The sequence below is a fragment of the Ananas comosus genome, unplaced genomic scaffold (assembly GCF_001540865.1).
Source record: "Ananas comosus cultivar F153 unplaced genomic scaffold, ASM154086v1, whole genome shotgun sequence".
In the NCBI taxonomy this organism is placed as follows: Eukaryota; Viridiplantae; Streptophyta; class Magnoliopsida; order Poales; family Bromeliaceae; genus Ananas; species Ananas comosus.
In genome coordinates, this window is record NW_017893578.1 from 14996 (window position 1) to 30854 (window position 15859).

The window sequence follows — 15859 nt, forward strand, 5'->3', positions numbered from 1 at the left end:
TAAATTTCAAATTTAAAATTTTAAATTTTATATTTTTTATTTTAAATAAAATTTCAAATATAAATTTCAAACTTTAAATTTTAAAATTTAACTTTTAAAATTTAAAATTTAAATTTCAAATTTGAAATTTCAAATCTCAAATCTCATAGTTCAAACTTCAAATTTTAAATTTATTTATTAAACTTTAAATTTTAAATTTATTTTTTAAATTTAAAATTCTAAATTCTAAATTCTAAATTTCAAATTTCAAAATTTAAAATTTAAAATTTTTATTTTAAAATTTAAAATTTAAAAATTTAAAAATTAAATTTAGATTTTTATATTTTTAATTTTTAATTTTTAAATTTCAAATTTGAAAATTTTAAATTTAAAATTAAAATTTTCACATATCAAATTTTAAATTTTAAATTTTTTTGAAATTTTAAATTTTAAATTTTAACTTTTAATTTTAAAATTTAGAAAAATTCCATGAAATTGCACAATGCGTATCCAAACAGTGAATCCGTAGAATTTTTTTAGAGTTGCAGGATTTTCTATTTTATCTAGACCAAAACCACAGTTTATAAATTCCGTGGAGATTTTTTACTATACATCCAAACATGCTCTAAAGCTAAAAAGTTACTCCTAGAAAACTAGTAGATGCAAGAAATGGAAAGAAGATTAAAGGGCAGCAATCTTGTTTCCAGAAAAGACCCTTATTGCAGATACCCTTTCGCTATTTATACCACTTTTGCCAACTTGATTTTACCAGATTATTTGTGTAGTGGGAAATATTCTAGCTATGTTTTTATTGATTATCGGTAGTGTACCACACGTTCTCAACTGTCCCGTTTAAAGTTCATTCATTTTCCGGTATTTCTTTTTAGGCTTCTGGTGCACCATGTGTTATTTTTTTTATTTGTGCATGTCAGCCAGTCATGTGAGTTGAGTTATCTACTAATTAACGCTATTTTTCTTGCACCATCGGTGATCAATACTGTTTTCAGTATAATTTATGGCACTTGAACTTTACATATATTAAATTTTATAATTTTTTAATAATATTTACTTAATAATCAAGTTGTCTTAATAGTTGTTAAAAATCTATATAATGTGTTTTCTCGCTTAACAATACAAAATAATCCAAATTAGTTAGTTAAGCGCTTGATTAATTATTGCTTAACTTATACTTTTAATCTAAATTGGTTGATTAGCTAATTTTTTTAAAAAATCGTAAAATTTGGCTATTCTTATTTTTAAATATTTGTCCTATTAAATGCTTCATTATTTAAAAGAGTATATAACACAAAAAGTGCTATTAATAGCATCATAACTCAGTTCCTCACTATAGATTTTAAAAATTTTAAATTTTTTATACAAAGGCTGAAACAAAACATGTCGTCGTTTTTTTTTTTTTGAGAAAGAGTTAGCAAGCTACCTGCTTCATTCATTAAGCATGATGAATTAAGCATACATGGTGGAAGCAGCTAGGGCCTCCTAGAAAAGCCGAAAAAATCAAAGAAACCAAAACAAAAAGCCAAAAATAAACATGTAAAAGGAAAACAAAAAGAGGTAGCTAGGGCAGGAGTAATCGTGAATCACATAACGTTAGTCCAGTCCTTTGACAAAACATGTCGTCGGATTTTAGTTCTTTCTTTTCCAAACATTTATTATCTCCGATACACCAAGGACACGCAAGAATTTCCGCTAGTAATGCGGTGTACATGATGCCATTTTTCTTGAAAACGTTTTACACCATCGTTGTTACTTGTGGACCGGCACCACGGACAAAATAATACCGGTCCAAGGAAACAAATAAATACAACTAATTCATTAGAGCACCATTGTGTCACCGAAATTGAAGTTCACATTAAATAATTTTTCAAAAATTAAATATTCAGATAAAAAACTAATTTTTTTATCATTTATTTATTATTTGTTTATATAGTTATAAAATTAAAGTTATTCTAGTTCTGCAGTATATTTTGTAGAAAATAAATTGCATAAAAAATAAAATTTTTTATTTTTAAATTTTTATCTTTTTCACTTTAATTTTGTAATTTTTTCGCTTCCACTCAAAATGGGCAGGATCAATTATGGTGTTTTTAAAAAATTTGAATTTTATTAAAGATATAGTTATGACAAATTAAATAAAAAAATATTGATGGTGAAAACTCAGTTCACTCGAAAAAAAAAAAACAAAGATACTTTACGATAGAATAGCGGCTCTCTGTATAACGGCGATGTATCACGGTCGTGGCGCTGACATGTGGGCCCCGCACGCACCGTGGCTTGTAACAGGAGCGTGACATCGAGCCCTTCCCCATTCTCCATATATAAACCCACGAAGAAGCCGTCGATTCGTCGAAGCGTTCCCGATCGTCCCCAAAAGAAAGATTTCGATTCGGGTTTCATCTTCCGCTCTCCTTTTAACTCATCATCGCCATCATGTCGGAGGTAAAAATATACATCCTCTCTTCTTCTTCATCTTCTCCTTCTTCGATTTCTCTAAGTTTCCAATTTGTTTCTCTTGTCCTGAATCCATTCGACCGTGAATTGGTGTTCGCATTTTAGGGTTAGTAGAGATCCTTCTATCTTGCATTTTTTTTTTTTTCGGATCAGATATTTATTGCATGCAGTAGTGCTCGAGTTTGGTGTTCCAGTGTCGATTCTCTCAATACTAATTCTGTAGTTTTTAAAGACTAATAAGAGATCCTGATCGGTTCAATTCTTTTACACGATATACACATTTATTAGTTGTTTGCTCTTGTATTAGCCTATCTTGTTCAGTACGAGTGGCATTAATTTGGTGCTCTCCGTCGTGCATGCGACCTGAGAGTTAAAACTATTTTCGGATAATTTCCTATCAAATTAGTATTTCGGGTGACACAGGGCATGCTTGTTTCACTAATCAAAGTAGGACGGGGTGGAGTTACTTTTGGCTGTGAATGACCGTTCGCCGAAAATTAAATTCGCCCGTAATTTTACTTTTCCAAAAAATGCCGTAGAAACTGCCTCCGATTATGAGAAAGAAAAATACATGTTAAAAAATATAAATTATTAACTGCTGTAAAATTGTCATCTTCACCCTTTTCTAGTGCGTTAGTGTAGAAATTTCTGAGTAGTAAAATAAACAAAAAAAAAAAAAAGAAGATAAGTATAGTTTCAAAGTCATTAACTTTTTCATGAAACAAACATGGAAAATAATTTTTCACCTGAACTTCTATTCAAAAGTTTGAAAATTAGTTACGAGCAAATGAACAAGCTATCGGTGTAAGAGCAGGTCTCGCATGATCCCATCCGTTTGTTGTTGGTTCCTTGAAGAAACAAGAGAAAAAAAGAAAAGAAATGGAGGAAAAGGAGTCGTAGTTCCGTCCCCCCACGTTCGCCATTTATCGACGTGAGTTATCGTCAGTCTTATTTTATGGAAGTCTCCCGTTATTTCTCATCTAATAGGTCTTCTAGAGAAGAGTGCCTGTTGGAGAATTAATTGCGCATGTGGCGAGCCCATTCAGTATTTTCTTCTAATTCTGATGAGTACAGTATTCAGGCTTTTGCACTCGTGGATTAGAGGGTTTGCATTGTGGGATAATGGAAGTCTAAGCTGCTCTAATAGATAGATAGATATTCTTGTGAGAAAATTCTTTGATGGGTCGACCAATATGATGTGAGTTTAAAGTATCGAACCTGGAAAAGGATGAAGGATAAGTTGTACACTTGCTTCCTAATAGGATGTGTTTCTCCTTGTTTTTGTTGAAATTATATTATAACTGTTGGAGAAATTAAATCGATACGTCTTACTTACGAGTTATAAGAAACTGATTATATCAAGAATCAGTATGTAATTGTGGCCAGTAGCACAATATGAGGAAATCAAGTAGTAGGGAAGAAATTTCAGATCACAACAGAAAGCCTAACTGATGCTCCTTCGAATATCATTTAAGAGAGTTAGCTCATGTACGCCGAAGAATTATGGAGAAAATCACGGGCTACCGTCATTATGGATTGCTTCCATCAAGCTCTCTTTCATGATTATATAATATAGTTGAGTACTAAGCGCATGTAGTGTTGTTATGAGACAGTAAAGTCAGATCTATTTGATGATGATCCTCTAATTTTCTTCAGTAAAATGACGGCCTTGCATCTAAGCCCTTTTTCAGATGCTTCTCTACTATAGAATAAACTTTTTGACATTTTTATACAGCAAACCATTCAGCCCAGCCTCTTTGAACATTAGCGCTGCACATATAAGTTAGATACAAAATTGTTTCAATTTTTTCCTATCATGGAATAGACAACAGCATGGTTTGTCTTCCCTACTATTTCAAAATTGTAGCCTCTTTCGTGAGTATCATAATAAAAAGTTGAGAACATCTGATTGGAAAATCCTTGTAAGGTATGATTCTGTTTCAGCAACACAACCCATGCCGTAGGCTAGTACTGTACCAAGATCATTCCGTGGTTTGTGTTTGCAACAAGTAACTGAACTAGAGACATTTGAACAGAGTAGCTACTATTCTTATGGTCTTTTGGATATGGTCTAGTATTTGGAACCATTTATTTATTTATTTATTTTTGAGAGAGAAAGGTAGCATATGGTAGATATGGATAGTGATCAAATATTCAGAATGGAAAATAAAAAATTTGGCCTTCAAGTCATTTCTTGGGAATAAGATAAATCACCTAGTGGATGAAATATGTTATCCTTCTAAAATTATGGATATTAAGGTTTTTCAAGGAGCAAAAACAGAAAATTATGCTCCTTTTTTATTCAATCTTTGCGTTCATCTGAATAACAGAAATATCATTTGAATCTCTATTGCAGACAGTCGTCCTCAAGGTTGCTATGTCCTGTCAAGGTTGTGCTGGGGCTGTTAAGAGGGCACTCTCCAAAATGGAAGGTTTGTACTTTAGGCCCTCTAATTATAACCTACTCTGCCAACTATTGCATTCCATTTTCAGCCATTAAGTTCTAGTAATTGATGCTTTTGCTAGCATGACATGATCTACTGTTTCCTTTGTGATATTTATCTCAACATAATGGTCTATTTACCCGTGAATATTAATCTGCCACCGTAACATGGTTATTGTGATAACCGATCAGCAGCTTTCAAATATACTTAAGGGAAAAATAGAATTTTTATAGGAAAAATGCAAAGTTAGCCCCTGAACTTCAAAAACTGCAATTTGTTAATTAGTCTCCATGGTTATCTAATCTAATATCATATAAGTCAGCCCTTGATTCATTTGGCATACTGAATCTCTAACGTCTGCTAAAACCGGAGTATATGAACTAACAAATCGAATTGCTGGATCTTAAGAAACCCAGAGATGATATTCCAAGATATTCCTTAATTATAAGGACTAATTGTTTAACAGAAAGGGGGTTTAAATTACGATTCTCCAAAAGTTCAGGGACTAGCTCTGCATGTTACCAAATTTTGATTTTGTGCCTTATGTTACCTCTTGCTTAGGTTTGGAGTCCTTCGACGTGGATGTGAAGGAGCAGAAAGTAACTGTAAAAGGGAATGTAAAACCTGATGCAGTTTTTGAGACTGTTTCAAAAACAGGAAAAAAGACTTCCTTCTGGGAGGCTGAAGCTGAAAATAAGGAAGCAGCTCCTGCTTCTGCTTCTGCACCTGCACCTGCACCTGCTCCTACTGCTACTGCCGCTACCACTGCCACTGCATGATTGTTGCATCTATTCTTCAGTGTGAAAATAAGGCGATTTGAGATATGTAGATCGACTATGTAAGGTTTCATCACACTCTTTGATCTGCTATGTAATGTCTGTTTAATGTCGATGTGTTTATTGTCAAAATGGGGATGTTAAATAAAGGGTCCTCTGCTTTTGTATGGATTTGAATGGCTAATGTAGCTAATTTATTGTTTAAATCTGGCGAGGAATGGGGCCACCGGTTATGCTAGATCTAGAGGCACCATTCATTTCCATTTATTAGAAGATCGTGTGAGTATATTAACGTTTTTCCTAACCATATTAATTGAGAACATTCCTTATGCAAAAATATTTGGGACTAATGTTGGGCTGATTTGTTGTTTTCATGGACGTAATGTTTAAGTTGAAGTGCTGTTTAAGTAGGAACGTGAAGAAGCACCTCAAACTTCTCTAATAGCATCCTTCAAAATAGATTCCTAGGGCTGAGTTTGGAAATGGGATAATTTCACTAGGGATAGTTTTTTTTTGTCTCCGAAATATCCTCGTATTAATAGGATAGAGAGGAATGAAAATATTATTTTTGTTGATAAGGTTTATTCGGAATAAACAAAATGATGTTTGATAGTTTTCCTAAAATAAGAGTATAATAGTGGGAAAAGTAGTTTGCAATATGCCAAAATACCAAGTTTGCTCTTATGTATGTTTCAAATATATATATATATATATATANCCCTCTCGCTCTCTCTCTCTCTCTCTCTCTCTCTCTCTCTCTCTCTCTATATATATATATATATATATATATATATATATATATATATATTGTAACGTATCACATCCCTCGTAAAATCGTGCCGAGTTCCGTCAAAACGAGCGGAACGCGGAGTGGAACAAGTGGATATAGGCCCTAAGTGCATTGGAGTCTATATATATTGTAAGGGGACCCGAGAGAGTGAGATTTCAAAATCTGGCCAAGTCCCAGATTTTGTGCTCTCAGGGACCGGTCCCTGAAGGAGAGACCAGTCCCCGTACGCGTAACCTGCCAGGAATCCTGAGGCAACCGGTCCCTGGCAGTGAGACCGGTCCTCGGGAGACCGGTCCCTGAAGGAAAGACCGGTCCCTTACTGCGCAGCCAGCCAAAAACCTGAAAATTTGGCTAAGTCCTGGAAACCCAACGTTCGGGAACCGGTCCCTGGTCGGGGAGATCGGTCCCCGACTGCGAAAATCGCCCAGTCTGGGCAGTGCACTAGGAAACAAATGGAGGGGTTTAAGTGCAATTGTTGCAACACTTCATATGGCTATCCCCCTCTCCCCCACAGCCATTTTCACCCTTCTCTCTCATTTCCTCTCTTTCTCTCTCTAGAACTCTTGCTCTAGAGTTTGGAGAAGAAGAAGCAAGAGAAGGTGGATTTGGAGACTTTGGTGGGTTCTACAAGCTCTCCTACAAGAAGGACTTGGAGGAGCTTGGGCTAAGGTGAGTTTTTGGTGTAAATGAGTCTAGGGCTTGGTTTTGATCCCTAAGATTTTGAGTTTTTGGTTGTTTTTAGCCTTGGGAGCCTCCTATAGGCCTTGAACTCCATGGAACCCATGAGAGCTCAAGTGCTCTCATGGTGGATGGTTAGGGCTCACCATAGAAGCCCTAGGGTTGGTACCAAAGGTCTAGAAATATTATTAGAATGCTTCCTAGGTGATTCTAAGCTATCTTTTGCTTAGCAATAAGATCAATCTAGATGGAAACCCTAAAATGACATTGTTGGGGCTTGGAAATTGGGGCTTTTGCCTTAGAATCTTTCGGGGACGAATTGCCCCCGTATAAACCTAATTGGGGGTGTCCTAAACGCGTGGGACAACTTCGTTTAACCTTACGAAAATATTAAGGGTAGTTCATGTATAAAAGGCCTAATATGGCACTATTTTGGTTATAGGGCGCGAAATCGGCTTTCGTAAAGTTCGGAAGTCGTCACATTCTACACCCACACGATCATTAGAGGTGGGGGGTACACGCCGGAATCACCGGATTCCTCATTATGTCTGTTTTCTCTTTTTTGAGCATACTCGTACATAGGGCCATTCATGCATGTAGGGTTAAATTACATGTGAACTTGGGTTGTTTCATTATGTTTTCTCTAATGTATTGGAAAGTAGAAAGATATGGAACCATGATGGACATGTATAATGGAACCCTAGAGATTGCAAGATGTGAGACATGGACTTGACAATAGTAAATAAAGGAGACATGGACATTAGAGACGAGATTGGCCTTGGGAACATGATTGTTAAACATAGGTTTAACCATAGTGACATTGTGACAACAATGATTAGCAAGTGACATGAACAAATGGGTAAAGAACCTAGCATAAAGGTGGCATTGTAACTAGTGGCTAAGCATCCTCAAGTTGGGGATTCGATCGATACTCATGATAAGTCTTGGCTTGAGGGTGGTAGCTCCCCCTCAAGTGGTGAGTTTTCAGAAATAGTCACCTTGGGGAGCGAGGTCTCCGACGACGGTCCCTAGGGGTGGTTCGAGGCCTCCTATTATGACGGGATTTGGGTTATAAGTTATTGGGGTTAACAAAGTTAACCGACAAGATTGGGTAAGAGCCAAAGCTTAATTATGATTGGAGCATGCATGCATTTCCATTATCGCATTGAAATTATATATCTACTGACTTCTTTCTTGCAGGCATAGTATTAGTTGCATTAGTAGTGGTTACTTTCCTTCCTTTGAAATACTTATGCCTGGATAAACCTAGTGGGTAAGTCGGCGAGGTCGGATGCCGAGTCCACTGGGAACTTCGTTGTAGTTCTCACACCGCTAACCCTACAGGTCCTAGCACGAGCGGGGTGGCAGAGGACCGAGGCAAGGGCTTAGCGCCGTAGATAGCGGCCATCGGGACTATTTTATATTTTGTAGTCATTCCCTTTTTGTATACATGTATCAACTTCTATTGTTGAGTTAGAAATGTAAAGTTGTAGACAATCATGTAATTTGGTGGATGGCTAAATGTAAAAAGAAATGATGGAAATGTAATAGTTTTACTTACTTGTATTTTGTTCAAACGGAATCAAGTATTATGTATGGTTGAATGTATTAGCTTAGAGCTTTCGCTTCCGTCGTTGCTTGCCCTCGTGAAAGCCTTGTATAAATGCTAATCTCATACTTTGATTGCTTCATTATACATGGTTTAGAGCCTTGGATGGACAGGGAAGGCTCTGTCTGTTCGGCGTCTGTTGACGTGACCCGAACCCGACCAAATTGGCGGGGATTGGGGCGTGACATATATATATATATATATATATATATATATATATATATATATATATATATATATATATATATATATATATTAATAATATATATTATTATATTTTAGGAGAGAGAGAGAGAGAGAGAGAGAGAGAGAGAGAGCAGGACTGCTGTGCTCTCAAGAGCACAGAGGCCTCCGTGCTCCTGAGCCGTTTTCGATGATGGAAATTCCGAATCAACGATCGGCTCCGTTAGATTTGATCTAGTGTATTTGAAGTTTCTAGAAAATAATTTTTGCGATTTTCGATATCATTTACCTAGTAATCGAAATGATTCAAAATCAACAATTTTTAACGGCTGAAAATAAAAATCCTATAAAAAGTGGTGATATAATATTAAAATTTGGCTAAATTACAGAAAACCTCCCTGTCAAAACCCGATTTTTCACTTTCCCGCCTTGTCATTTAAAAAACTACACTTTGTTCCCTTATAAAATGAAAAATGTTCACAGAGGGATACAGTGTGAACTGTGATAATAAAATGACCATTTTGCCCCTCACCATTTTGCCTCTCACTATGTTCACAGGAGAGAAAGCTGAGGACATTTTTAGCATAAAAAAATATATAATAATATTTTATAAACGGAACCCTAACGGATTACTAACGGCAGGGGGCGAAGTGAACATTTTCCATTTTACATGGGGCAAAGTGTAGGTTTTTAAATGACAGGGGAGGAAAGTGAAAAATCGGGTTTTGACATGAGGGTTTTATGTAATTTAGGCTTAAAATTTTCGATCAGAAATATTGATCTTGTTGTAGATAGTACAAAGAATTTTGTATCAAAAGTTATTTGATTCGAATACTTTTACACCGTTAAACTTGAAAACGGCAGATATCAACATTAAAAATTATTGATTTTGAATCATTTCGATTGTTAGGTAAATGATATCGAAAAATCGCAAAAATTATTTTCTATAAACTTCAAATACACTAGATCAAGTCTAACAGAGCTGATTGTCGATTCGAAAATTCCATCATCGAAAACGGCTCAGGAGCCTCCGTGACCTTGAGAGCACAGCAGTCCTGCTCTCTCTCTCTCTCTCTCTCTCTCTCTCTCTCTCTCTCTCTCCGGCTACTATGCTATTAATAGCACGAAGCACATGGTGCTACCAAGTTTTCTGCCGTTAGATCTACTCTTTTAATCATTTTCACCCGTTAGATCATACTATTCAACCAACCACCCACTTAACCCTAGGGGGCCCATATCATTCTAACCGCACATCTCTTAATCCAATGGCCAACAATTTAGTAGCACCAATGACTTGGTGCTATTAATAGTATATTAGCTTAGTTCTATATATATATAAAGAGAGAGAGAGAGAGAGTCCAGCTACTATACTTTTATGAGTATTGACTCCCTTATACTCATAAGTTTTCGGCCCTTAGATTTATTCCATTAATCATTTTCATCTGTTAGATCATACTATTTAACCAACTACCCACTCAACCCTAGGGGTTCACTATCATTTTAAGTGCGGACGACCATCATCCTAACCACATATTCCATCAATCAACGGTTAAAAATTTATGAGTATAAGGGAGTCTAGAGTAGGGCTAGAATACTTGTAAAAGTATCATGGGGGTGATACTTGTGTGTTTTTAGCCCTTGGATGGAGAGATGTGAGGTTGAGATGATGGTGGTAGATGGTGGTAGGTGGTGGTAGGTGGAATAGTGTTTAATCCAATGGCTATTAATAATCAAAAAGTAGATCCAATGGCTTAAAACCTAATAGCACCATGATGGTGATACTTGTAAAAGTATCATAGCTCAACTCAGGGAGTCTATACTCATAAGAGTATAGTAGCCCCAGCCTATATATATATATATATATATATATATATATATATAATATATATATAGATCCGTTAGGGGTTCTGTAAAACACCACGCACTTGTGCTTGGAAAAATTTTTACCGTTAGATCGTACGCTTATCATTTTCACCCATTAGATACAATATTCAACCAACCACCCACTAACTCTAGGAGGGTCACTATCATCGTACCCCAATCTTAATCAAGGGTCGAAAACTTACAAGGACAAATGACTTTAGTACTTTAAAAGCATAGCTTAGCCAATTATTTATAATATATATATATATATATATACTACTGATATATATATAGATATATATATATATATATATAATACTTATATATTTCTTTAATTGAAATAATTAAAATATTTTCATATTAGATAAGAAATAATATATATATTTAAGTACAATAGACACTATAGCTTAATTGAATGCAATAATAAGTTTTACAATACATCGCAATCTATATTAAATAATAATAATAAATTAAAATATCTTCCATGAATTCTACATTTATGTTTAAAATTAAATAATTTATAGCCACATTCACAAAAAAACTACGTTCGCAGACATAGGGATGTAAACTGGTTAGCGGCTCCTGGGGCGAAAGCCCACCCTATCTCCCACCCCAATCCATACAAGTTAAAGAAAAATTATATATCCCAATAAATCTGCCAGCCTTCATAACCACCTCCCACCGTCACCCATCCACCTCGCCAATCATATTTTTTTAAAAAATTTTTTTATTATTTTAAAAAGATATTCCTAAAAAATAATATATTAACAACATCAATTATAAAAATAAAAAATATCAATCACAATTTGAAGCAAAATTTAAAAGTTTCAAATAGAGAAATGAGCGCACCAATTTATTTTTATTTTGAATTTTTTTGTAAATATATTATTTTTTAGGAATATCTTTTTAAAATATAAATGGTTTTTAGGATTGATTCGGGGCAGATCATCGTTGGGCGGATTCGAGGTGGATTCGGAGCGGGTCAAAATTTTTTCCCTTTTTTGCCCCAATCTGTCTCGGATTATAAAAATTATTTCGTTTCTTATCCCGAATATATTTATTTCTCTCAGTTTGCTGTCTTATTTGAGGCGAATCAGGGTGGGAGCTCCACCAACTTGGATCCGTTTGCATCCCTATTGCCGACGTTGCCAAAAATTCTATAAAGGTTGCAAAGTGCAACCGTGCATAGGCATGCAAACAACTAATAATCAAATATCACAACTTTTTAACATAATAATATCACAGTACATTACTAATTGAAAGGCAAAAATCACATTGCATTACTTTAAATAAATTGTCTAAGTCAAGGATCGATTTCCTAATCAATGCTGTGAAGGACATAAAATAACCATGATTTTTTATTACGTAGTTAAGAACCCCGATTCTACCCATTACTCTATAGCTGCTCCGTGATTGTTGTGCGAAGATTGTTGCTGCGTCGCGACTTACCTACGCCAACGAGACGGGTGGGATCCACTTCTTGCTCCTCAGGGGAATTTGGCTTTATCTGCATATTGAAATATATATCGCTTTCTTTGTGCCTCTTAATAAAGTTGTGGATTACACAGCAGCTAAAGCTATGCGACATTGCACCCTACAGGAAAGGGAGTCGCTTGGCAGAATACCTTAAACTGCTTCTTTAAAATGCTAAAGGCCTTCTCAACAATAGTAGGAAGTTGACCATGCCTATGATTGTATAAATCTCGCGGTACTCGATGTCTACGTGCCTTGCATTGCCATCAAATTGGCTAAAGTGATATCGCTCTCCTCTAAAAGATGCGAGGAATCGATCTTTGTTTGCATAATCATAATCCATCAAGTAAAATTTTCTTATACAAGAACAACAAATAGTTATTTTAAGCGAGCAAAAAGAAAAAAAAAAAACAATAGTTATTTTAAGCAAGCAAAAAGAAAATAAAAGTAATTTAAAATAACAGTACTTTTTGGAACCTTTAAACCCTTTGTTTGTCATGCCCTGGGCTCCTTTGAAAAGCGTTTTTGAAAAAATTTTCCATTTTGAAAACAAAGTTTGCGAAAAAGCATATAAATTTTCTTTTTTGAAACTTTTCCTGAGACGTATATAAATCCGCAACATGTACAGAGTTTCCTTTGTCCATATGGATAGAATCTCACCTATACGTGCACAACATTGGCACATAGACAAACAATCACAAGCAACCATAACAAGAAGGATATATACAAAATAGCTACCACAACTAATAACAATCCAAAATGTAACCAGAGGAATTCACTAAACCACTACAATAGGAACCCCAATATTATAACCAAACTCAAAGCACATAATCTTAACATGATAACAATAACGAATAAAAGTAAATCAAGACTAGGACCCGAGGTCCATTGTACAAGCTATCTAGGCACTATCTATCACGTCCTCACACCGCATCCTGACCTGCATCATTAGTGACACCTATGAAAATAGTAGCATAAGAAACATATAAATGTGCTTTCCAATGGGGGTAACTAGCCGACAAAGGCAAGCCGTACTCATTGGTCAGTAAAGGAGTACGATGAGCAAATAACCGCAGATATGAAATAATCAACCATAGTAGTATAAACGTAAACAGATAAGTATTATGACGTGAAATATAAAGTAATACAGCTACTGTAAATATGAAGCAAGATACTAAATAGATGACTGAAACCAACTACATGGTGTCACTCCCCACGACTGCCACTTTAGTCGGTCCGGACGCGCACATAGATCGCCGAACGGACAGAGCCTCCCCTATCCGTCCAAGGCTCAACAAAACATGTACATTGAATTTCACATAGGAAATACAACATGATACAGTTCTGCACGAGGGCATCACACAAAAGCAAGAATGTAAACCTAACTATTACAACGTTAGTACAATCACATTTTTACATGCATTTTCTCGCTTTATATTGATACAAGAATGATTCCTCCAAAATACAATTACATTCCAAATTACATTTCCAATAAACTTTTACATTCTTTTGCTTGTACATAGAGCGACCTAAACTGGGTGACCTTGCTATCTAAGACGCAACGCCCACACCTCGATCCGGTGCCGCTCCGCGAATGGTGGCTCTGCAACAACAGGAGGTGAGAACTAAAAGTAGTTCCCAGTGGGTTCGTGTCACGCACCGGGGTCCCCTTTTAGTTTGAAACACAGCGGAAAAGCGTTTAATTTTTTTTTTTTTTTTAAAAAAAATCTGACCCCAGAGTATGCCAGATCCGCGACAAATACATGGAATCCACTGTTCACACGGACAGAGTCTCCTCTGTATTTGCACGGCGTCGCACAAGTACAAAAGTACAAACAATATACAACTACAACTAAGTGAATATACAGATAGCTATACATTCATACATTCACCATTCACACCGTAGTTTTACATTCGATGTTTAAACAAAAGTCCACGAAAAACCTTTTGAAAACTGTTCCATACGCGAAAACTTTTATCTTTTATAAAAGCTACCACGAGGGGTAGAAAACCTTTTATTTTACCAAATCCAGAGATCCTTTTATTACATTTATGAAAGTCCACATATTCCAATGTAATAAAAATACTGAACCATATAAACTGACTAAGCTATAACAACAGAATAGTAGGGAAAAAACTAAACCGATAATCTGGGTCGGAAGCTCTATCGACCGCTACGAACGTATCTCACGTCTCGTCCCAAAACTCAACGCCTGCAATACCTGTACAAATGCTGCGCCTGTCTCCTGACTGCAAAAGGACGTCAACCGGACCTAAGGAAGGTCCACCGGGTTAGTGTCTAACCCACAGCTAATAACCACTAAATCCACAACCTACAAGCAAACCCATGGAGATCGGTTTCCCAAACCGATCGCCGTAATACGCCGGAAGTCCCGTAATCGCACGGGGACTCCGGCGGCCGGCAGCGAGCGCCGAGGACGCCGGCGGGTCTGGACCACGCCCGGCTCCGCCTCGGGATCACCGGAGGCGCGCAGCGGCGGCGGGTGTCACCCCGCGTGGTGGAGGAGGAGCTGGAGGCGGCTGCATGGCAGCGGTGGGACTGGAGGAGGCTGGCGGCGGTGCGGCGGCCCTTCGTCACTTGGGCTCTCGTTCTCTAGCTCAACTAGAGGAGGCGCCGCGTTGACCGGCGGAGGGCGGCGGCCGGTCGTGCACGGGGCCTGAGGTGGCTGGCCGGCGTGGGAGGGCACCGGCCCGGCGGGCGGCAGGTCGGTGGCCGCCGGTTGGGATCGAGAGGGGACCGGCCATTCGAACAAAAGTCGGAAAGACGCGTCACAAAGGACAAGATGAGTGACAAGGCCGCTGGACTCCGACAAGGCTACGGAGGCCTCCACTCGTGCCACTAGCAGTCAGTCAGACTAATGTCACGAGTGGAGTGAATCCCAGTTGCTCGGGGACCAATCGCTCTATTCGTACGAAAAGGATGACACGCGCGACAAAGTGATTAAAACGTAGCGGGCACGCGCACGGTGTCACCGGCCGTCACGAGGCTTTCCACTCGTGCCGGAGGCCGTGCGGCTCTGGTCAGTCGCTCTCAGAGCAGAACCGACAAACTGGAGACCAAACGCAACAGCCTGGTATTTTCGCGGCTTTAGCGTACTTTATTACGCTAAAGTCCATAAGTACTCCCGAAAATACGTAAAACCAAGCAGCATCGATGACAACCGTCGTTCACAACCAACTCCTATTGGAGACCTGACTAACAGGTTCCGTGGTCTGGGAACGCTTCTAGCTTTTACGTAAAGGCCACGCAAAAAGCCGCTTTAGGCGGCTGCCTTGCGCCCAAGCCAAGCTTTAATAAGGCTACCACGAAGCACTCGAAAACGCATCAGCGACTCGGAACAACCGACCAGTGAACGCAGTAAAGCTCTCAAGCCTTTACTGCCCACTCGCTGCCACCCAAGGCCACAGCTTAATCTGTGAAGGCCCTTGGGCTTAACTTTGCTAATAGGTTGCTATTAACAAAGCTGTGCTCCTCAACACAAGCGACGGTACTACGTGCTAATAAATACAAATCACCGTCGTCCACTGAGCATCGAGCTCAGCCATACAAGGCCCTGTCAAGCACCGAGGGCCG

The 15859-nt window shown here is 37.5% G+C and overlaps 1 protein-coding gene across 1 annotated transcript; it reads left to right on the forward strand.

The window, feature by feature from the left end:
- Nucleotides 1-2294: 2294 nt before the first annotated feature.
- LOC109706370 (copper transport protein ATX1-like) lies at nt 2295-5941 on the forward strand. The gene is made up of 3 exons (XM_020227163.1): nt 2295-2436; nt 4805-4880; nt 5454-5941. The coding sequence occupies exons 1-3, from the start codon at nt 2428-2430 to the stop codon at nt 5669-5671; spliced, it is 303 nt and encodes a 100-aa protein (XP_020082752.1). The 5' UTR covers nt 2295-2427; the 3' UTR covers nt 5672-5941.
- The last annotated feature ends 9918 nt before the right edge of the window (nt 5942-15859 follow it).

Bases quoted from the DNA above. Each gene is read 5' to 3' on its own strand.
- LOC109706370 (XM_020227163.1), top strand. The intron at 4,881-5,453 runs GTTTGTACTTTA...CCTCTTGCTTAG, and splicing joins GGCACTCTCCAAAATGGAAG to GTTTGGAGTCCTTCGACGTG.